This window comes from Zophobas morio, unplaced genomic scaffold, assembly GCF_036711695.1.
Source record: "Zophobas morio isolate AGI-343-1 ecotype UQ-CSIRO unplaced genomic scaffold, CSIRO_AGI_Zmor_V1 ptg000028l, whole genome shotgun sequence".
In the NCBI taxonomy this organism is placed as follows: domain Eukaryota; kingdom Metazoa; phylum Arthropoda; class Insecta; order Coleoptera; family Tenebrionidae; genus Zophobas; species Zophobas morio.
In genome coordinates, this window is record NW_026972133.1 from 803798 (window position 1) to 828668 (window position 24871).

The 24871-nt window shown below is 35.4% G+C and overlaps 1 protein-coding gene across 1 annotated transcript in view; it reads left to right on the forward strand.

Annotated features, from left to right (window-relative positions):
- LOC135136917 (dipeptidase 1-like) overlaps window positions 1-24871 on the forward strand; it is a 385862-nt gene that overhangs the window by 73174 nt on the left and 287817 nt on the right. Inside the window, exon 3 of the mRNA XM_064066396.1 lies at window positions 2145-2304. Coding sequence (XP_063922466.1) covers window positions 2145-2304 — 160 coding nt within the window. The remainder of the gene's footprint in view (window positions 1-2144; window positions 2305-24871) is intronic.

A 24871-nucleotide genomic window follows, 5' to 3' on the forward strand; every position in this document is an offset into this window, starting at 1 on the left:
GTACTAAGGAAAAGGTATTGGGGAAAAAATTAAAACAGTATAACAACATTTTTTATTTAACTTTGAAATTGTAAAACCGAACACTCAGAAAACTTCAAAGCTTTTTAAGGTTATCGTAAGCATGGAAAATCGTTAATCAAAATTTGTTCGTTTAAAGCCTTCCCGGAAAATTATGACGTCATCTTAGAATTTTACCGAACAAATATTCTTTCAATTTTATAAAATAAAATATTCCCGTTTGTGTGATTTATGAATCCGTGTTGAGTTTTTACCCTTGTTATCCAGATTTTTGGAAAAAAGCACATTGTCTAACAATATTTATCAATTTAACTTTGAAATTGCAAAAAACCGGATGTTGAATTTCTTCAAGTTTATGTTTCCTCTACGTTGAGGACACAAAATCAGTCAAATTTCATTTTCTTTTAACCGCTGATGCTTGTAATCTGAACGTGCTAATAGTCGAATTGGGTCGAAATATAAACATAAATCTTCCACAATTTTTACTAGCTTTGTTTTTCCTCCACATTTGCAGCTCCATTTGTTCGGTAAACGCAACATAGTTACGAGGTAATTCAGCACAATTGCGCCGCTTACCTCAAACTCGGAAAGCACGAGGGTTTCATGCTCCTGCATGTTCGACGACGCGCACGATTGCAAATTTCCTGCCGAATCGCATCACATTTAAAGCAGTAAATTGCTGCTACACCACTTTACCGGTCTTTGAGCATTAGTTGCTCCCGAACATTAACAACGTGACTTGCTCGTGCACCACATATGCAAAAGCATCTCGTATTTCCGCCGAGAACAGACGACGAAAAAGTGTGCCACCACCCGGAAACCCCGCTCTTTAATTAGGTCATTAATGAGATATATATCGCCGGAGTTTTCGAAAGCTCTCTCGATCCCTGCTTTCGCTAATTCAATCGCGGCAATATTCATCAGCACGTTTGATCGCCATAAAAACAAGATGAATTATTAAACTCGGCCAACTTTTTAGATTTAAAGTTTATCCAACTTCACTCGAACCAAGTTTTATTGCCGAAAGAACAACTCCGCCCGATAACATTTATTAAATCTCGTTTCACGGCTAAACTCATCACAAAAAACAATAATTTTAAATTTCTCAATTACGGTTTTAATGAAATCCGCTGCGCGTCAAAAATCGCTCGGAAAATTATGAATTTAGAGAAGTCGGTCCAAACAACTTATCTTGTGCAAAACGTTCGAATTACATTACCGAGTTTTTCCTCCTTCGAACACATGGTGTCCTTGTTAGGATGTGTCACAAATCTGTTCGCTGTAATTGACAGTAATGAAGCTCCCCTTATCGAGCTTAATCGCATTAAAAAGAGCAGGGGACTTAGCTTACGATTGTAGAAGTGATCAAAGTTTTGAAAGCTGCATTACCAGCCTGATTCTAATCAAATCTGGCGACGGGGAGAAAATTATGCCATTCAAAACGCTAAAACTGCACTTCCGATCTGACCTACTTGAGTCGAAACTAAATTAAACAATTAAGTAAATTTGGGGCTCCGGCAATCGGGATTATGTATGCGCCGTCTGGGACTGCTCCAATGATCCATCCCTTGCGGTCGGGCTGATAATATTGGGAATTATATGTGGGGGGTAATTCACCGATTGAGGGTTTTGTGTAACCTTGGAAAATTCGGGCGCCAGTTTTCGCCACGTACCGAATCCACCCGACTGCGCCATTTTCGCGTCGCGGCTGACTCAGGGCAAGATTTGATTCGTAAATAAACGTCTTCGGTGTCACCTCAGCGCCGATACAAGTAAATAAAGACTTCGGAAGCACGTGCAGATCAGATGGGAATTTATCCCGAATTTACGGCGACATTATCGACTGAAAACAGACAACAACTAAACGTCGCAAATTATCGTGGAAATGTACGTGTTTCCGGTGGAATCTCGCCAGACTTATCGACTCCTAATCCTCTCCGAAGGCCTCCGCAGGATTTTATTTGTTAATAAACGGCCAGCAGTAAAGTCCGATGAATAATTTATGGCGAACGCATTGTCCATAACTGAAAATAAAAGCGGCGGCCTCGTAAACACGCCGTAAAGAACCGTTCTTAATGGAGATATCGGTGCGTGCATGCGTTTTTCATGAAAGATTCATTTTTCAGGTCGAGCCACGGTCACCCGAAGCGGCGGCCGGCCGGCGACGGCATGGACGCCGAGATGGACGACCCGGAGCTGATGTTCGAGATGGCGGAGCACCTGGGGGACTGCCAGTGCGCCTGCGACCACGTGGTCTACAGCCCCAGCTACAGCACTTGCCTGCAGGTCTGAATCTAAAAATCTCAGAAATCTGGACTGTTGTCTTTAACGCACGATTAGCTCGCACTCAATCAGATGGGACAAAGGGCGCAGAGTGGCGTGACGGAAGCTGTAGAGATTTCACGCTTGCTTGCCGGGGGAATAGTAAGAGCACATCGACACATGCAGGCGGAGCTCGCTGCGCTCGCTCGCCAATTATGCCCAAAGCTCATCAGTAGAGAGCGGATTTATAAGCACAAAAAAATTAAGAATAAGCGCTTAAAATAAAAAAGTTTTATTTTAAGCAAAAAAACATTAAAAGCAATCATATTACAAATCAAAGTACACTTCTTAGAACTTTGGATAAAATATTATTACAATAATCCTAGACTTTATATTTTACACACGTATTTCAGTTTTCTTTAAAACAATTTATGATTGTAATATGTTCCAAGTTGTCCACTGTAAAATTTTTTCGCCGATCATTTAAAATGTGTTTAATATCTTGACTTTTAGTTAGTCTTGAATAACTAACGTCGAACAATATGTATGTGATTGATCGTGCTCTACATTATTGTTAAACTTGGTGGGTTAAATTAGCCGTCTGTTTATGCAAATTGGCATGTGTTTGAAATATTGAACGCCCTTCGTATTTGGTGTGTTACTGAACAGTTCTTTGGATTATTACCAGTAGTAAGAATAAATATGCTTTAATATTATCAGAAAAACTTGGTGCCAATATTGATAGTGTTATCGGGAATACGCGTGTTCCATTAAATTGGTCTATTTGTTTCCTTTGTGTCTCTTGATAACCTCACCGTGGTCCAGTCCTTTTGCTTGTATATCAAATTGTTAGTCACCTCGAAGGACCCCTTGGTGTGAATAATTATTTGTGTCCCTGTTCATTATAAAAGTAACATTATGACCAATTTTTACTTCCCGAGCGTAAGCAAAGGAAGTATTGTAATCGAGTCCGTCGGCCGACTCTCTACTTTTACGTTTTCTCGATCTTTCATGACCCCTAGAAGACGAAGAAATAGGTCTCCCATTTCCGTCTGTCTGTCCGTCTGTCCGTCTGTCCGTCCGTCTGTCCGTCTGCCGTCCCGGATTTTTATTAGACAGATAATCTCCGAAAGTACTGGACCGATTGTTGTGAAATTTTGTACTTATATTAAGAATATCATGTAGATGGTAAAACGCTAACCAAAATTTGTCTAATCATCCCCACCACTAATGCGATGACGTCACTTCAAAATTGTACATAGTAAATGGGTTTTCAATTGTATAAAATAACATAGTCCTACACATGTAGTTTACAACTCTGAATCGACTTTACACCCGAAACGTCCAGATTTTTGGAAAAAAAAATCAAAATTATAAAACAGCATTTTGAAATTTAATTTTTAATCTGCTAACCAGAATGCTTTGAAATGTTGCAGATGTTTTAAGGCTATAAAGAGCATCATAAATCTTTAGTCAAAAAATATTTGCTTATCCCCTCCAAAAACTTGATGACGTCAGCTCAAAAGTTTGTGGAATAAATCATATCTAAAATGTACAAAATATGATGAGTCTGTACTTGTGATCTATCACTCCATTCATATTTTTTGGATTTGCATATACATAGTGACTCAAGAAAATAAATGAAAGCGTAAATTTATTTTACTGATTTACTCAGGAACTACAAAACCGAATGCTTCGAAATCTTGAAGATATTTTAAAATTATCATAAGCATGGTAAATTTTTGATCAAAACGTATTTGGTCGTCCCCCCTAAAAAAATTATGACGTCACCACAAAATTTTGCTGAATAAATCCTATCTAAAATGTACAAAATATGGTGAGTCTCTTCTTGTGATTTATCATTCCATTCAAGTTTTTTCGATTTGCATATACAGGGTGACTCAAAAAAATTAATGAATGCGTAAATTTATTTTATTGATTTAATCAGGAACTACAAAACCGAGTGCTTTGAAATCTTGCAGATGTTTTAAGGTTATAAAGAGCATAATAAATTTTTAGTCAAAATATATTTGGTTATCTTCTACAAAAAACTGATGACGTCAGCTCAAAAGTTTGCCGAATAAATCGTATCTAAAATGTACAAAATATGATGAGTCTGTACTTGTGATTTATCATTCCATTCATATTTTTGGATTTGCATATGCAGGGTGACTCGAAAAAATTAATGAAGGCGTGAATTTATTTTATAGATTTAATCAGGAATTACAAAACCGAATGCTTTGAAATCTTGGGAATATTTCAAAGTTATTATAAGCATGGTAAACTTTCGTTCAAAATGTATTTGTTCATCCCTCCTAAAAAAATTGATGACGTCACCCTTAAATTTTGCTGAATAAATCCTATCTAAAATGCAAAAAATATGATGAGTTTGTACTTGTGATTTATCATTCCATTCATATTTTTTAGATTTTCTTAAGAGGTGGTTCAAAAAAATTAATGAAGTCAATTTATTTTATTGATTAAATTAAAGGCAACACTTATTATTAGTATTACACCCTAACCAACCCAATTTGGTAGACACAAAATTTGTTAAAGGAAAAACTCGGTTGAAACATAAGGGTAGCACGCTTATTTACATCGACTTTAACATTACAGACCTGCATTTGTTTTATGCGCTCACTTGGTTCTGCGAATGTGAAATAGACATGTTTATAATCAACCAATTGTGAATTTCACCGTCAAGAATTAAAATAAAACCCAATGTTTTATATAATAAGCGGAAGTCGAAGCAATAAAACCGATGGTCGTTTTGTTTACAGTTTCTCTGTTTGACTCTCACGTATGCTGTTACGCTTGTCATCTTAAATTAAGAATGTTTATACATAAACGATTTTCAGTTGCCTTTCATATTACTAGACAGCGGATTTTTGTCGGGCTACGTCACGATTATAGGTGGGGACGCGCTGGATCGCCGGGACTCAGTAGCGGGTGATAGATAATCACTGAATTTAATCAGTACTAATTCCATAAATATAATTAACAATTTATTAATCAAACGGCTAAGTAAATGAGAACGGGAATTAACAGCAGAGTGCAACGAAACAACGTACCGAGTTTGGCCTTGCCTAGCCCGACAGAAATCCGCTCTCTAGATATTACACACCGGCGCTGTATACGTGAGTAAATTGTTTCGTTATTTTATTGATTATAACAAATCAATATTCAAAACGACCCGATTCATTTTCCCGAAAATTTGGGAATACAATAATTTTATTCTTAGTATTACACTACATCTATCCCAACTGATATACGTGTCCTTCCAAAAATGTTGATGACGTCATCACAATTTTTTTTTTAAATTCCCACTACAAAAATGTAATGAGAAAAAAAAACACAATAGGCATGCAGTCGTCAAGTTTCCGACAGCGAGGGAAGTACTGTCTAAACTCTTTAGACCAATTTTTGTATAAACTGCGATGGTGCTATTACTCCGACGACACCGTCTGCGAAGTGTGGGTCATGTAAAAAATATTCGCATTTAAAATATTTAAAATTAAGCGATGCCGAAATTGCTAATATCATAAGCGAAAAATCTTCATGGGTGTGCCTTACTATCGCAAAAATTGAGGCAATTATCAAATCGCAACTATCTATTGTTCGGAATGAAATCAAGGAATCCATTGACTTTTATTTTAAGAGTATTAATGAGAGACTATCTGCAGTTGAAAATACTGTACGCACAATTCAGGAGGAATGGGTGGAATTTAAAAAATCTAATGCTACTTGGGATGATGCGACAGCTGATTTGAACAATGTAATATCTGAAATTGAAGAACGTAGGTTACGTAGTAATAATGTGTTGTTATTTAATATTCCCGAATCTTCTGCGTCGGAGATTGCGCAAAAGATTGATGACGATTTGCAACATGTCACATCGATTCTATCTCCCTTAGGTTCGTTTCCTATACCGAAAAAAATTACACGTATTGGACAACATAAACCAAATGCTGTGCGCCCTTTAAGAATTACCTTACATACGATTCTGAAGCTACCGTTAAAGATGTTCTACGTTCGAATAGAAATAATTCTAATCGTAAACAACATTTTCGTCCAGATTTAACCAAATTACAGCGAGATTTTAATAATAATATGAGACAGGAATACAACGACAGGGTTTCTAAGGGTGAAAAGAATATAACTTTAAGGTACAAGAATAACATCCTTTATATCACTAAAAAGTTTAATTCGCAAAATAATTCCTCAAAAAAGTATTAAACTTTTTTTATCAGAATGCAGGCGGTATTAGGACGAAGTTAAATATTTTTTCGTTAAGTGTTAATTCCGGTGTATATAATGTTTTCCGTGCTGATCGAGATGTTAATACTAGCAACAAAGTTAGGGGTGGCGGTGTGCTAATCGCTGTGAAAAGTTATATTCATTCGTCTCTTATTTTAACTGGTAATTCGGTTGAAAGTATTTATGTCCACATATACCATAACGAATTAAACCCGATTGTTTGTGGTGTATATATACTTCCGGCTTCTCCATTAAATGTGTTTGAGGATTATTGTTGTGATTTGGAATCTATTTTCGAAAAATTTACGGAGTCTTCTTATATTATTCTGGGTGATTTTAATTTACCCCAACTTAGGTGGGATTTAGGCAACATTCAAAACAATGCACTTTCTGGTTCTCGTGATTATTATAATGTAATTTCTTACACTACTGCTTTTATGAACTTAGAACAACTAAACAAGATCCCTAATAGTAGAAATGTCTTTCTAGATCTGGTTTTTTCCAATATTGTTAGTTTGGATATTAGTATTGCCATTGATCCTATATTTCCCGCGTCAGTTCATCATTTTCCATATGAATGGTGCGTGCCATCTACTTCTCTTTTTCCAGTGTATTCTGAGACTCGATGTTTTGACTTTGCTAAAGGTAATTACAATCTTTTAAATAATTTTTTTGCTTCTGTACGTTGGGATTCTATATGGTCTGGTCTTACGATAGACGAAATGGTATCTGTATTTTATGACAGTATATTTGCTGGTTTCAAATTGTATATTCCATTAAAGGTAGTAATAAATAGTGCTCAAACATTTCCAAAATGGTTTACCAAGGAACTCAAAGATTTATGTGTTATGAAAAAGTCTGCGCATTACCATTATAAGAAATCTGGAAAGTTGGAGGATTAAAAAATTAAATTAAATTAAAATTTAAGATCTCGTTGCAAAGAATTGAGTAGACAACTGTATTCGGCCTACGTTTCTAAAGTTAACTTGAGTATTTCTAACAACCCAAAATTTTTTTGGAAGTTCATTCGAGACAAGAGAAACAATGATATGATACCTAATTAGATGTGTCTGAGTCAAGAAGTTGCTAAAGGAGGAAAACAAATAGCTGACCTTTTTGCGAAGTATTTTTCTTCAGTTTATGTGAAAGATGATTCAAGAAATTTTTTAATGATAATGGTTTAAGCGTTACTCTTTCAATTGTTTTTGAACATATTTCGGCTTTGTATCTGTCTTGCAATAGTGGACCTGATGGAATTCCTAGCGTCGTTTTAAAGAATTACAACTATTCCGGTCTTTAAATCTGGACAGCGACAGCGTATTGATGACTATCGAGGAGTGTGCAATCAATCAGTAATTCCCAAACTTCTAGACAGTATTGTATCTTCTCAACTGCAGTGGACATCTTCATTAATAATCTCTTCTAAACAACATGGTTTTCGCAGCAACAGATCGACAATGTCTAATTTATTAGAATATTATTCTTTTCTTAATGAATCTATCAGCTGTCGATCTCAAGTTGATTCTATTTATACAGACTTCGCCAAAGCGTTCGATCGTGTTAACCATAGATTATTAATTTTGAAATTGCGAAAATTAGGGTTTACAGATTTGACAATTAGTTGGCTAACCTCTTTTCTTACGGACAGAAAACAACAGGTCCGCATTGGTAAATACATTTCTGATCATTTTGATGTTTCTTCTGGTGTACCGCAAGGTACACACTGTGGTCCTATACTTTTCCTATTATTCATCAATGATTTGACTAGTTGTTTTCGTCATTGTAATTATCTTTTTTATGCTGATGATTTGAAACTTTTTAAAAACATACGTTTTACTGTGGATGCTGAAAAACTTCAACTTGATTTAGAGTCTTTAATTGATTGGTGTGATAAAAATTGGCTACCTTTAAATTTAAAAAAGTGTTACATAATTTCATTTTATAATACGAAATCTTTCATTGTGTTCGACTATCAATTAAATAATCATTCTGTGTCTCGTATTTCAGAAATTAAAGATTTGGGGGTAATATTTGACTCTGCTCTTTCCTTGAAATCTCATTATTCGTATATTTTCAAAAAATCTTTGCAAATATGGGGACTCATTTGGCGTAATTGTAAGGATCTTTCTCCAGTGGCCTTAAAGACTCTTTTTTGTTCTTTGGTCCGCTCTCATCTAGAGTATTGTTCCTCCATTTGGCTTCCAATTTACCATGTTGATTCTGAACTGTTGGAAAAGTGCAAAAAAGGTTTCTCCGCACTTTAGAATATAAGCTAGGCCGTAGGCACAATAAAGGTGATTACCAATGGATTATCAATAAATTTAACATCCAAACAAACCAGATTTGTTAGCTAAGTTGTCCTTCGTCGTCCCGGCAGTTGACAATCGATCTACACGTAACCTATCTATTTTTAGGATTCCTCCTGCGACAACTAATTTCTCTGCTAATCATCCTTTAAGAAGAATTATGGAGGCTGCTAATGGTTATATCGAACGCAAAGAAGTTTATTTATTTAGTCCTTCCAAAGCGGCATTCAAGAATAAAATTCCTTTTTATTACCGACATTAAGTTTTTTATTTTATGCATGCTAATATCTGTATCAAGGAATATATTCACCAGTTTATCTATTTATTAATTTTTTTTTTTAATCTATTTTGTATTTGTTTTTTAGTTATAAGTTAAGTTATTTAAAAATTATTTATATTTCTTTTCTTATGTAATTGGAGTTTTCCGTTAATAAACCATTAACCATTAACCAAAATTGGAGAGTGTGCGTTCAACATCCACACTCGTTGTTGGCGCAAATTTGAATTTTGCAACTAATGTTGAATCTAACTCCAAATTTTCCACCTTCTGGCCTTGTAAAACACGAGCAACGTCGGAAAGAACACCGAAACCTGCATTTTTATTTAACACTTCGTCAAGTTTTTGAGATACTCTAGTACCAATATCACCCCTTACTGCGTTTGCTTGTTGTTTAAATTCTTTCACTAAGTTTATGGCATCTACCAACAACATGTTGCCTTTTTCTAACTTCTCTATTGCCTCACATACGAATTGATAATTGCTTCTTAGAAAAGCTAGATCTTGTCGCAAATTTTTGTTTTCCACAGTATTTATGCAATCTTTAATCGATTGAGAAGAATCTTCGCTAAACTCCGTAACTACTTCCTCAAATTTTTTGATATATTTGTCATAATAAAATGTGGCCTGTAGCCATGTTCCCCACCTCGTTATAATCGGCTCTGGGGGCAATGGTATGTTTGGAAATTTTTCCTTAAAATGTTGCACTCTTGGTAGGGCTTTAACAAAAATCTTTTTACCATTTGCCACTAATTTATTAACAGTAGGAAACTCCAAACGTATTCCTTCAGGCACTCTGTTTAAACCGTGGGCAATGCAAGTAGAGTGAATTAAATTGGGGTACAATATTTTTAGATTATTTCCTGCTTTCAACATATAACGAGCTGCATCCAAGATCATCAATAAAATTTTATTTGGCAAAAATAGTGACGTAAGACTGTCATTTACAAATCTGGTAATCGTATTGCCATTTGTTTTATCTAACATTTTCAAACTTACTACATACCCTCGACTAGGGAAATTTTCATTTAAGATTCCAACAATTAAACTTGCCACGTATCTTCCACAACTATCGGTTGTTTCATCGACAGCGAACCATAAATAATTATCTCCAATGCGATGTTTAATTTCGTTGTAAACTTGCTGAAACACTGAGCCTACATAATTTTTTCGGAGACTACTTTCAACCGGAATATGTCGATTGCAGTGTTTTTCAAGGAATTCTTGAAGAGGGCCTTTCTCCAATTTTTTTAAAGGTATATTGGACTGGATCATCATTTTACATAAATCGAAATTAAACTGAAACTGCTCATCTTTTGTGGAAGTAGATGCAACAGATTCATGTATGGTCTGCTGTTTAATTTTAGAACCTTCAAACATTTTCTTCCTTTCTACATGAAGAGTCGTTCTGACATGTTGCGTCACGTTATATTTTTTATCACTTTGAATCTAAAACAACGTACATATACAGGATTAACAAAGGAAAATAGATAAAAAAAAATAGTGGGCTTACGGTTTTCACACAAGCTCTGCAGAATATTTTGTTGTTTTCTAATTTTAATTCTGGAAAATCCCTTATCCACTCATCCGGCGTCGATTTTACTTTCGGCATTCTTTTAAAATATTAGTAATATTACCAAAAAGAACTCAACATGTAACAAGGGAAACCACGTATAACACTGTACTACGACAGATGCGATAGACTGATGGTTGTGAAATAAACGGTGCATTTACTTAAAAGTTTCCATTAGAAAAATTTTAAGGTAGGTAGTTGGGTACAATAATCCTTTTTTCTAGAAAATCTTCAACGGTCTTGCCGCAAAATTCACCGAAAGGGTCTTGAGTAAGTGTACTTCAATGGTCAAGTCCAGGTAAAATGCATACGACAAGGCCGGCATTTGAACAAAATATGCATTAAAACTCATATTCGTCAAAAAAAGCATTAAATAAGCATATAAGTTTTAATATGCATAAAATTAAAAAAAAAAGCAAATAAGCATAAAAAAAATGTGTCAAATGACTCCAAATTGTATCGTAGTTACGGATATAAAAAAGTTTTGAAGTGCTTATATTTTTCACAAAAAGCATTAAACCTAGAAATCCGCTCTCTACTCATCAGTCTTTGTAAGAAATTCGTTTGCTTGTTTACACAGACGGCTCCGGGGTCTTTGAAAAAGTTTTTAGCAATTTTCTTTGATGACGTACTGCACAAAGTGCTATATCGGATAAATTTTTAAGAACAACTTAGTGTAAATACGGTCTGTTTGCCCGAATTAATTGGTTTGTTGGAAGACGGCGCGCGATGATTTCTTTCAAACTTACCTAAGGGAGTTAATTAGTTAGTTTTAGTTTGTCTAGTCCTCTTCAAATTGGAAAATTGCCAACGGCGGTGCGAAAAGTCATTGTTCGCTTCGATTAAATATTTAAAACTTTCGGTCCTCATTTGCATCTCAACGACGTTTATAATTTTCTTCACTCGGTTAACTCTATTTAAACTTGGCGAAAATTACCGCCAGTTAAACTGATTGCAGAGATTCTATTTTCGGGCAAGATTATAATTAGTGCACATCTTGTAGACCAGAAACACTACGTGTTGAGGTTAGTGGTGGGCAGCCCCATAAAACCGGCTACAAATTCAGTGTTGACAAGTCAATAGAGCTTGCAAACAATATAAATAGTTCAACTTATCTGGTGCAGTATTTATGTTGTGTTAGAGCCGAAACAACAAAGATCAAATCGATAAATTCTTGGGCAATTTAGCGTTTCTAGTAACTTATTTGTTGCATTTAATGGACGAACGGTTCGGGAATAAATTCAGCTCGCGCCGGTTCGTTTTATTATTACAAATTCCAGCATAAAACGAATTTCACTTTGTTCTCTCATTTAGGTCGGTTTATTTTGCATCCGTCGTAAAAAAGTAATTCACATAATAGGATTTTTTAATAATAAAAAACAGGAAACAGCAGATGTCACAGATAATGCCGTCGAAAAAAATTAATGATGCTTTTGTTGAAAAGCAGTTTTAGTTGCGCGATCCGTTCGCAAAATTAAACTTCCATAGGGCGCAATGTGTTGCAGATGTCCACCCTTCACCGCCCTTCTGGCCTACCTCCTTCTGTCAATTTTAATAACGTCGTATTACTTTTACAAAGCAGCGGCAGTTGATGTAAGTTCGTGACTCGGAAGGGAGTTTTCTAAGTATTTAATTCCAGAGCGATTCCGGGCTAATTTCAATTAAATCATGCCCCGCCCTTGCGAGTGAGAGTTTCTTAATTAATCTGAGCGTAAAAAGGGTTAACGGAAGCGCTCAGGCCATCACAGGAGACGTCTGGCTGCCCTACGGTATCGACGGAGACGTCAAAATTACCTCCAAGGGTAACGTATGCCAGGAAGGTTCGAGGAGAAAATCGAATTAACACACCACACTTTTGTAATCTGGAGGTTCTAGTTTAAAAGGTAGAAAAAATAGAGTGCGGACATTGAGGGTTGTGGATCCATAATTTTACAATATCAATTGCATAATAGCTAAAGTTCGATTGAAAACGATGTTTAATGTATTATAATAACAATAATAATATTTATTGATTTCAACAGGACAAAAAATAACTGTAACATGTTCCATTTTTGCTTTGAATAAAGCTCCAGAACTTTTTGGAATCAACAGAAATGAATGGTCGGATAAGTATTTTTTGTAAGCAATATTAATAAGTGCTTTTAGACTTGGAACGAAAACGTTAAATGAATTATCAAAATTATTTATGAATATATGAATCCCCAATCAATAGCCAAAAGTTGTTGGTAAAGTTGATGAAAATTCGCTTTTTGCTTCACGAACGTAAGCTAAGGATGTATAGTAATCGAGCGTATCGGACAAATTGCCACTTCAATGTTTCCTCGACGTTTCATGACCCCCTCACTACCAAAAAAAATAGTCTCCCGTTTCCGTCTGTCTGTCTGTATTCATCTTTATTAGACACGTATTCTCCGTTCTCCGAACCTGCTGAACCGATTGTTGTCAAATTTTGTATGTATATTAGAAATATCATATAATTAATAGTTTTAGTCCTCTGTTTTGAGAAGACAAACTAATTCAAATCAATAGAGAAATATGTATTTTGTAATTACGCTCCGCCCCTCGGTCTAACAACGAATGAAAAATTGATCACAATTGAGACTCGGGCGGGCGGGTGGGGTTTAATCTTTGTTTGGTTTTTTTTTATATATATTAAATTTTCTTTCAACAACAGGATAGTTAAACATGTTTTCAATTCCTTGTTGGGAAAAGAAGACTTCGTGTATTAAGAAAAATTGGACAAAATATAAGCCCCGCCCACCCACCCCTTCTCGGTTGTGATGAATATTTTATTCATCGTGAGCTGAAGGGCGGAGTTTAGCTGCAAAATACTCATTTCTCTATAAGAAATTATCAAATTAAATATGTATATTTTCAAAAGGGTAGAATTTTTTAGAGAAATATTGATGTTACAATTAAACTCTGCCCTTCAGTCTGATTAGGAATGAAAAACTCATCACAACTGAGATCGAGAGGGGAGGCTTAATTTTTGTTTTTTTTAATATATAGAGTTTTCTTTCAACAACAGCATAGTTAAACATATTGTCAGTTTCTTATTGGGAAAAGAAGACTTCGTATATTAAGAAAACATGGACAAAATATAAGCCCCGCCCACCCACCCCTTCTCAATTGTGATGAATATTTTATTCATCGTGAGCTGAAGGGCGGAGTTTAGCTGCAAAATCCTCATTTCTCTACAATAATTTACCATATGAAATATGTTTTCAAAAGAGTAGACTTTTTTAGAGAAATATTAATGTTACAATTAAACTCCGCCCTTCGGTCTGATTAGAAATAAAAAAGTCATCACAATTGAGATCTGGGTGGGTGGGTGGAGCTTCATTTTTGTTTTTTTTTTTTTATTATATAGAGTTTCTTTCAACAACAGGATATTTAAACATATTGTCAGTTTCTTGTAGGGAAAAGAAGACTTCGTATATTAAGAAAAAACAGGATAAAATATAAACCCCGCCCACCCACCCCTTCTCAATTGTGATGAATATTATTTTATATACATAGTTTTCTTTCATCAATTTTTTGCCGCAAAGTACAATAGAATTTACTTATAATAAAAAAAGTAAAGCCAATCTATTATTAGAAAATTATGGACTGTTATCTGGACTGTAAGTCACATAGAATAATTTGTACTTTCTGGTTTTTCTCGAAAAATTGAAGAAATGAAAAACTGAAAGCCGAATTTGAGTTCTACAGCTCGAAATCTACAAGAAAATGTATTTATTTGAGTTTCAAATATGTCAAGATTTTTGCGAAATTTAAAGATCATTGAAAAATTTCAATTATAAAAAAGTTGTCTAAAAATTATGAAAAAATTCAGGGACGTAGATCTCGACACCCTGATTCCAAAAATATAGCATGTTGATAGTCACGAAGCAACATTTTCGAAAAAATCGCTCCAAAATGCGAATTTTTGAAATTTGCAATAATTTCGAAATTTCAACGTTCGATTCTGGAAAAACTGTTGCAGGTATCGAAAAACCGAAGCCGGATTTGAATTCTAGAGCTCGAAATCTACAAGAAAATGTAATTAGTTGAGTTTCGAAGATGTCAAAATTTTTGCAAAATTTGAAGAAGGGGGGACCATTAAAAAATTTCAATTTTAAAAAAGTTGTCTAAAAAGTATGAAAAAATTCAGGAACGTAGATCTCGACACGTTGATTCCAAAAATATTGCGTTTTGGAGTCATGGAGCTATATTTTCGAAAAAATCGCTGCGAAATGCGAATTTTTGAAAATTTCAAAAATTTCGATATTTTCGTCCTTATTGTCCTTTTTCGTTCTTTGTCGTTCTCTTTCGTCCTTTTTCTTCCCTTTTCACCCTTTTCGTCCTTTTTCGTCCTTTTTGTCCTTTTTCGTCCTTTTCGTCCTTTTTCGTCCTTATTATCCTTTTTGGTCCTTTTTCGTACTTTCCGTCCTTTTCGTCGTTTTTCGTCCTTTTGCATCGTTATTATCCTTTTTCGTTCTTTTCGTCCTTTTTCGTCCATATTATCATTTTTTGTCCGTTTCGTCGTTTTTCGTCCATATTATCCTTTTTCGTCCGTTTTCGTCCTTGTCGTCCTTTTTCGTCCTTATTATCCTTTTTCGTCCTTTTTCGTCCTTTGTCGTCCTTTTTGTCTTTTTTCGTCCTTAGTATCCTTTTTCGTCCTTTCCCTCTTTTTTCGTCCTTATTATCCTTTTTCGTCTTTTTTCGTCCTTATTATCCCTTTTCGTCCTCTTTCGTTCTTTTTCGTCCTTTGTACCTACTGTTACGTCCTTTTCGTCCTTTGTCGTCATCTTTCGTCCTCGTCCTTTTTCGTCCTTATTATCTTTGTTCGTCCTTTTTTGTTCTGTTTTGTCTTTTTTTCGGCCTTTTTCATCCTATTTCGTCCTTTTCGTCCATTCTCGTCCATATTATCATTTTTCATCCATTTTGTCTGTTTTCTTCCTTATTATCCTTTTTCATCCTTTTTCGTCCATTCCGTCCACTTTCGTCTTTTCCGTCTTTTTCGTCCTTTTTCGTCCTTATTGGTCCTTTTTCGTCCTTTTCGTGCTTCTTCCTCCTTTTCGTCCTTTTCGTCCTTTTCTTCCTTTTCGTCCTTTTTTTCCTTTTCTTCCTTTTCCCTCTTTTCGTCCTTTTAGTCCTTTCCGTCCTATTCATCTTTGTTCATCCTTAACCGCCTGTTTCGTCCTTTTTCATCCTTGTTGTCCTTTTCGTCCTTTTCGTCCTTCTCGTCCTTTTCGTCCTTTTCGTCCTTTTCGTCCTTTTTCGTCCTTTTCTTTCTTTTCGTCCTTTTTTTCCTTTTCTTCCTTTTCGCTCTTTTCGTCCTTTTCGTCCGTTTCGTCCTTTTCATCCTTTTCGTGAAAATCAACAAGAAAATGTATTTATTTAAATTAAAAAATTTGCTAGTATTTGAAGACCACTGAAAAAATTTCAGTCTTAAAAAAGTTGTCTAAAAATCATGAAAAAATTCAGGGACGTAGATCTCGACACGCTGATTCCAAAAATATAGCATGTTGACGGTCACGAAGCAACATTTTCGAAAAAATCGCTGCGAAATGCAGATTTTTGGAAATTTCAAAAATTTCGAAATTTCAACGGTCGATTCTGGAAAAACGTTTGCAGGTATCAAAAAACCGAAGCCGGATTTGAGTTCTAGAGCTCGAAATCTACACGGAAATGTATTTAGTTTGGTTTCGAAAATATCAAACTTTTTGCGAAATAGCATTAAAAAATTTCAATTTTAAAAAAGTTGTCTAAAAATTATGAAAAAAATCAGGGACGTAGATATCGACACGCTGATTAAAACAATATAGCATGTTGATGGTCACGAAGAAGCGGTCTATTCTGGAAAGACTGTTGCAGGTATCAAAAAACCGAAGCCGGATTTGAAAACTAAAAGCATTGAAAAATTGCAAATTGAAAAACTGGCGAAACGAAAAAAAAAAAAATGAAATTGAAAAAACAAAAAATTATAAAATCGGAACATTGAAAAACTGAGAAATTGTAAAAATAAAAAAAATAAAAAACTGAAACGAAAAATTACAAATGGAAAAATTAAGAATTGGAAACTCGAGAAACTCAAATCGAAAAATTGCAAAATCTAGAAATTGAACTAAAAAGTTGAAAACTTGAAAAATTAAATTTACATAATATCTATGTGTTTTATATGTTAAAGGTATTTTAATGCCCCGGCAATTGATTAAAATTAACAAATGGTTTAATAAACAATAATGTGCTAATTCCTGATCGCTAACGAATTGCTCAATAATGTACCATAATCTGGAAATACCAACTTTGCCAATTGCAATTGAACACAATATTTTATCGGTTAAGCTATGCTCGGCAAAATTAATTTTAAACCGGCTTTTACATCGCCAATAAATCTAAAGTCAAGTGACTTTCAAACAAACAATTATATGCTTGTAAACCCGTCAGTTCAAAGCGCGAACCAAAAAATTGCCTTTTTTATTCTAATGTTAATTAATTTTTAAACGCAATTCCGCGTATTAATACGAACAATATTCCGCTTGGGATAATTGCTTCGAATTCGTTTCCAAAGCAGCGATAAACACACAAATGAAATAAATACCTGTTAGCAGTTTAATTTTATTTGTCGTTGTTTATACCTAATTCGGCATTAGCGATGCATTCGAAAAAAGCCGACTTCGCTCCAGTTCACCACAAAGCACATTTAACTACAACAAAACGAAGATAAATTCAGCCGGGAACTTTCGTTCCGTACGTTAATGCCACGCAGTTGTAGGTTTCACGACCGAGGAGACAAAAACTTTGATCAAACGCCGGAGTTTATGCAAAATCATCGAAAATTACATGACGGAGGAGGAAATCTGTCCGATTCGTGCCGGCTTTCATAAAATCGGGAAATCGGCATCGATCCGCCGCTGGAGATGTGGACTTGTAAAAAATTCCGTATGGAAATATTAAAAGGTGGCGTGCGAGCTCGGGGTTAGAAATCTCGCCGTCGACTACGTCTGACGTGGGAGTTTTTAACTTAAGCTTCTGACACGGTGGAGGTTTTAATGGATGCGAAGGAAGCGCGTGTCCGGGCACACCGAACCCGGATTACCGCGATTATGACATGGCTTGTTTTTTCAGGAGGGGTAATAAAAACACTAAACTTCCATTTGGTTTGTCAATCACCTGGATGACAGGGGCTGCGGCAGGGGCTGCAGACTCGAGGGGAAGTGGCGGACGGCACTCATGACAGCCATTGAACGTATTGTCGCTTTAGTTTGAGATAAATTGGGAGAAAACGACCAACTTACCCGTATTTCTCAAATTTGATCAATTCGCCGAGAATAAGACACGTCAAACTTCATGAACACCCATAAAACTTTCCGCGACTTTTTCCGAGTATCTACGTACGTAGTTAGCATTGTCGGGGCTGAAAAATGCGCCAGATTCCTTTTATTTTTATTGCTGCCACAACCAGCTGAAAATTCAAAGCCGAATAATCGTCATCATTTTCGACACTCTGTTTAATAGTGAGTCGAGCTTGGCGCATCGGTTTGGATTCCGCCGGACTTCCCGTTGTAACGCGTAAATTTTTAATTGGTTCTAAACCTGCCGGCACGACGCGGGTTAGCCGCAACATACGCCGGGAAAAGTTGCAAACGCAATAAAGGGCAGAGCGCAAAATGACCAGGTAATGAGCAAATAGAGTCTGCAAACATTGTGTTTTAATCCTCTGTTTTATGAAATATAAATTAAAGCTTAAAGTTAATTTTAAACTGTGCGATCCACGCAGCCCGGCAGTCTGGCCAGCCGCGCCAAGAATAGACATTAAATGAACCCTGTGATGATGGTTGATAAAAGGGAGAGATAATAAATGTGGGCAATCCGGTCTTTTTCTTCTGCACTGTTGGTCATCTTTATCGATCCATTTTCGGCGAAGCACTTCTAGATTTCGATATTCATGAAAGTCGTATTAGCGGCCCGGATGATTCGCGTCTTCGCCATTCACGTGGGGTCCGTGTCTGAATGGACGTCCATTGTCCGAAATAATCACGGCCTCTATCTTTCAAGCGGAGGACCCTGACGTGTAGTAATTTATTTACTCGGGGAGATAGCGTCAATACAGCACTCCCGAACAAAATTAAATAGTGGCGAAATTGCCGAAACTCTATCAAGTGGTTTTGTGTTGGTTTATCGATAAATTTCTCGGACGCGTGTTTTTGTAGGGTTGCTCTCCAAGATGTTCTCTTCGGTTAATTCTTTAATCCACCTGTTGTTCACATTTTCAAGAGCATGCGGTGGGGTGGGGGCGGGTATTGGTAAGTAAATATGGTTTTGTGGGGGAAAAAAATTGGGATTAGTATCGACAGAATATATTTTGAGACATCTTGATGGTCCATGTTAACGTTAATTTGGGTAGCCCAGACGTCTCAGCGTTCCTTAAAACCACCTTCAAATTCAAGTCACACTGGGTACAATACAACCCTTGACTAGTACTAATAGAAACTTAACTGGTAATATCACAATCGGATCCATAGTAATTTGAAACACCCTTCTCAGAGATTCCATATTCCACGAAAAAACTTTCCATAGTTGTATAAATCCAACTGAAACTGGGACATCACTATCAGGGCTGCAGAAATTTAAGATACTCTTCTCGAGAATTGCAAAATCGATCAAAAGGCTTCTCACTATTCAAATATGGTTCATCACAAATGAGGCCCTAGGGGTTTGAGACCTATTTCCCCAAAATTACAAAATCCGTCAAAAGGATTTTCACTAATACTTTAAATTCGAACCAAACAGGGTACATTCGCAATCGAGGCATAGGAATTTAAGATCCTTCCCGAAGATATTAGAATCCATCAAAACGATTTCCCTAATCCTTTAAGTCCAAGTCAAACTTGGTAGATCACAATCGGGGCTATAGGAATTTGACATCCTCTTCTCGAAGATTGCAGAACAGGTGAGAAGGCTTCTCACTACTCCTTTGTATTCAGTCCAAATCGGGTATATCACAACCATGGCCCTAGGGGTTTGAGATCTGTTTCCCTAGAATTACAGAATCGGTGAAACGGATTTTCACTAATATTTTAAATTCAAGTCAAACAGGGCACATCCACAATCGGGGCATAGGAATTTAAATTCCCTCCCCAAGATTTTAGAATCCATCAAAACGATTTGCTAGTCCTTTAAGTCCAAACCAAACTGGGGACACTAAAATCGGACCAAAAGAATTTAAGATCCTTCCTTCCCTAAGATTTCAAATTTCGTCAAAAGGTTTTTCTTAGTCCTATAAATCCAACCAAAAATGGAACATCACAATGCGGACTAAAAGAATTTGAGATTCTCCTCTCAAAAATTGTAGAATTTACGAAACGATTCTCCTTGCTCTTTTGAATTTAGTTTAAAATTTTCACTATTACTTTAAATTTAAGCCAAACAGGGCACATTCACAATCGGGCATAGGAATTTAAGGTCCTTCACGAAGATTTTAAAACCCATCAAAACAATTTCCTAGTTTTTTATGTCCAAATCAGACTGAAGGAGTTTGAGATTCCTTTCCAAAGAATTACAGAATGCGTCAAAATGATTTTTTCTATTACTTTAAATTCAACCCAGAAAGGGTACATCACAATCTTGCCATAACAACTTAAGGTCTTTCCCGCAGATTCTAAAGTGAATTAAGAGGTCTTTTTTAACCCCTTAAATCTAATTCAAATTGGGTAAATCACAATCGGGGCTTTAGGAATTTGAGATCTCAATACTCCTTTGAATTCACTCCAAACAGGTTACTTCACAGCTAAGATCCTAAAGGTTTGACATCCCTTTCTCCAGAATTCTAGAATCGGTCAAAAGGATTTTCACTATTACTTTAAATTCAAGCCAAACAGAGTACATTCACAATCGAGGCTATAGGAGTTTGAAATCCTCTTCTCGAGGGTTACAAAATTCATAAAAGGATTTTCTCTGGTTCTATAAATCCAACCCAAAATGGAACATCACAATCGGGGCTACGGGAATTTGAGAATCTCCTTTCGCAAAAATTAAAATCTAGAAAACCCTTTGAATTCAACTCAAGTAGGGTACATCATAACTAAAGCCAAGGAGTTTGAGATTCCTTTCCCAAGAATTACAGAATGCGTCAAAATGATTTTTACTATTACTTTAAATTCAACCCAGAAAAGGTACATCACAATCTTGGCATAGGAACTTAAGATCTTTCCCTAAGATTCCGCAGTCAATTAAAAGGTTTTCCTTAGCCCTTTAAATCTAATCCAAACTCGGTATATCACAATCGGGGCTTTATGAATTTGAGATCTCAATACTCCTTTGAATTCACTCCAAACAGGTTACATCACAGCTTAGATCCTAAAGGTTTGAGATCCCTTTCTCCAGAATTCCAGAATCGGTCAAGAAGATTTTCACTATTACTTTAAAGTCAAGCCAAACAGGCTACATTCACAATCCGGGGCTAAAGGAATTTGAGATCCTCTTCTCGAGGATTGCAGAATTCATGACAAGATTTTCCCTGGTCCTATAAATCCAATCCAAAATGGGATATCACAATCGGGGCTACGGGAATTTGAGATTCTCCTATCGCAAATATTAGATTCTAGAAAAGACTTCTCACAGCTCCTTTGAATTCAACTCAAATAGGGTACATCATAACTAAAGGCATAGGTGTTTGAGATTCCTTTCCCAAGAATTACAGAATGCGTCAAAATGATTTTTACTATTACTTTAAATTCAACCCAAAAAGGGTACATCACAATCTTGGCATAGGAACTTAAGATCTTTCCCGAAGATTCCACAGCCAATTAAAAGGTTTTCCTTAGCCCTTTAAATCTAATCCAAACTCGGTATATCACAATCTGGGCTTTATGAATTTGAGATCTCAATACTCCTTTGAATTCACTCCAAACAGGTTACATCACAGCTTAGATCCTAAAGGTTTGAGATTCCTTTCTCCACAATTCCAGAATCGGTCAAGATGATTTTCACTATTACTTTAAATTCAAGCCAAACAGGGTACATTCACAATCGGGGCTAAAGGAATTTGAGATCCTCTTCTCGAGGATTACAGAATTCATGAAAAGATTTTCCCTGGTCCTATAAATCCAACCCAAAATGGAATATCACATTCGGGGCTACTTGAATTTGAGATTCTCCTATCGCAAATATTAGATTCTAGAAAAGAATGCTTTAAAATGTTTTTTGCTAACACTTTAAATTCAACCCATAAAGGGTACATCACAATCTTGGCATAGGAATTTAAGATCCTTCCCGAAAATTCCAGGGTCGATTAAAAGACTTTCCCTAGTCTTTTAAATCTAATCTAAACCGGGTACATCATAATTGGAGCTTTAGGAATTTGATATCTCAATACTCCTTCAAATTCAATCTAAACAGGGTACGTTCACAATCGTGTCATGGGAAATTAAGATCCTTCCTGAAGATTCCAGAATCCTCCCAAATGATTTCCCTAGTCCTTCAAGTCCAAACCAAACTGGGTGCATAACAATCGGGGCAAAAAAATTAAGATACTCCTCTAAGATATCAGAATTCATGAAAAGATTTTCCCTAGTTTTATAAATCCAACCCAAAATGGAATATCACAATCGGGGCTACACTAATTTGAGATTATCCTCTCGAAAATTGTAGAATTTATAAAAGACTTCTCACTGCTCCTTTAATTCGACTCAAACAGGGTACATCACAACTAAGGCCATAGGAGTTTGAGATCTCTTCTCCAAGAATTACAGAATGAGTCAAATTTAAATTCAATCCATAAAGGGTACATCACAACCTTAACACAAAAATGTGGGAACCTTCCCGAAGATTCAGAGTCGATTAAAAGGCTTTCCCTAGTCCTTTAAATCTAATCCAAGCTGGGTACATCACAATCGGGACTTTAGGAATTTGAGATGTCAATACTTCTTTGAATTTAATCCAAACATGGTACATCACAACTGTGGCCCTAGGGGTTTGAGATCTCTTTCCGTAGAATTACAGAATCCGTCAAATAGATTTTCACTGATACTTTAAATTCAAGCCAAACATGGTACATTCGCGTTCGAGGCATATAGGAATTTAAGATCCGTCCTGAAGATTTTAAGAACCATGAAAACGATTTCCTAGACCTTTAAGTCCAAACCAAACTGAGGACATCACAATCGGGGCAATAGGAATATCATAATCGGGGCTACAGAAATTTGAGATTCCCCTTTCAAAAATTGTAGAATCTACAAAAGGCTTCTCACTGCTCCTTTGAATCAACTCAAACAGGGTACATCACAACTAAGGCCACAGGAGTTTGACATCTCTTTTCCAATAATTACAGAATGAGTCAAAATGATTTTTACTGATACTTTAAATTCAATCCATAAAGGATACATCACAATCTTTACACAAAAATTTAGGATCCTTCCCGAAAATTCCAGGGTCTATTAACCCTTAACTTGGCAAAACCAGAAGAGGTCACAAAAAAATTATCTTTCTACATTTTTGCACATATATGGAAGTTACAAAGTAAAAAAATCGTTCAGAATAATTTTCAACACAATCGTTCTTTGTTTACAACTATGTATCTCAGAAGATACACCGCCCGGTTTAGGGGGTACTGGAATGTATCTGTGTAGATACATTGCCAGATTTTAGGAACACAGCATAAATTCATCGAAAAGCTGGCAGTGTGAACTGTGGGATACAACCATGATTTTAAGCAATATTGGCAATGTATCTCCTAAGATACAACCAGATTTTTATGTTGGTCTGATATAAATGTACTAAAATTGTATCAAAATCTCAGTAAATATAGATAATTATTATTAATCAAACTCGGTCCAGAACACCAGATTGAGACAACTCATGATTTTTTTACAAATATAATTATATTCATTATTTTACACAATTAAAACAGTATAAAATATAATATAATAAATTAATCCTTTACATTGTGCGTACTATTGTGAAAATTAAAAACAACAACGTTAAGAATAAAATAAATCTTGCCGCCAGATTCGTTTGTGAACATTTGCTCAAAGAGAACGGTCCCATAATTTACAACACATTTTCCCGCGGAATTCAACTAACCAGATGGTCCGATTGTTAGTATAGGGACAGGGTCTTGTAAATTCTATTCTGACCATGGTAAAAAACTTTAAAATGAAAGATGTAAAGAGCGAAAACGAATATTTGAGTTTGCACTTGTATTTTAACGTACAAATTGCGACTCATCAGTGGCTTGACGTATTCATACCTACATATATTAATTGAAACATTGGCAAATTTTCTGTTAGCACTTGCATTAAATTAAACAGTGTAAATATCAAGAATATTATAAATTTAAATAGGTAACAGCAAAAAATAAACTTTTTCTGTTAAGAAAACAATCTACTGAAAATTAAAATATTAATTTACAGTTCATTCAAAATTCATACCACTATTATAGAAAACATAATTTAAAAAATATATACAAGTAACTCTATATATACATGATTTTTTTTTTTAGAAATTTGTTTTAAACTTTCTGTTTATTATTTTTATTATTTTTTTTAACATAAGAAGCCTAAATTTATGTTTAAGAATAAATTGCAAAAGGCAAATCAGTTTGCTAAATATTGCAACCTTACAAAAATCTAATGTGGGAGGTAAAATTAAATAACTTTAGTTGCTCTTAAGTAGAAATAATTTATTGTAGTTTTGCTGTATGATTCATTACTTATTCAATAAATGTTTTAGTAAATTAATTAAAAAATGCTTGCACATGGGAATTTTGTTAGTATTACTAATGCTTTTGCATGAATATTTTGATAATAAATAATACAACCTATGTAACACTAAACATATAAGAAAATTTATAATGTGCAAAGGTATGTTTTTTAATGGAAAATCTAAACATAGTTCACAAAAACATGCAGTTATAAAGAAGAATATAAATTTTGTCGACAGATTCGTTTATGAATAACATTTGCTCAAAGAAAACGGACCCATAATTTACAATACTCTTTCCCGCGTAAATCGTTCGACTACCTACCCAGATGGACGTTTAGATTGTTTGTATAGGGGTTTGTAAATCCCGTTCTGACCATGGTAATAAAAATTAAAGTGAAAGATGTAAACAGCGAAGGACACTTGAGTGTTGCAAGTGCATGTGCGAATTACGATGGGCACTCACTCTGTGGCTTGGCCTGGTCGAACGGA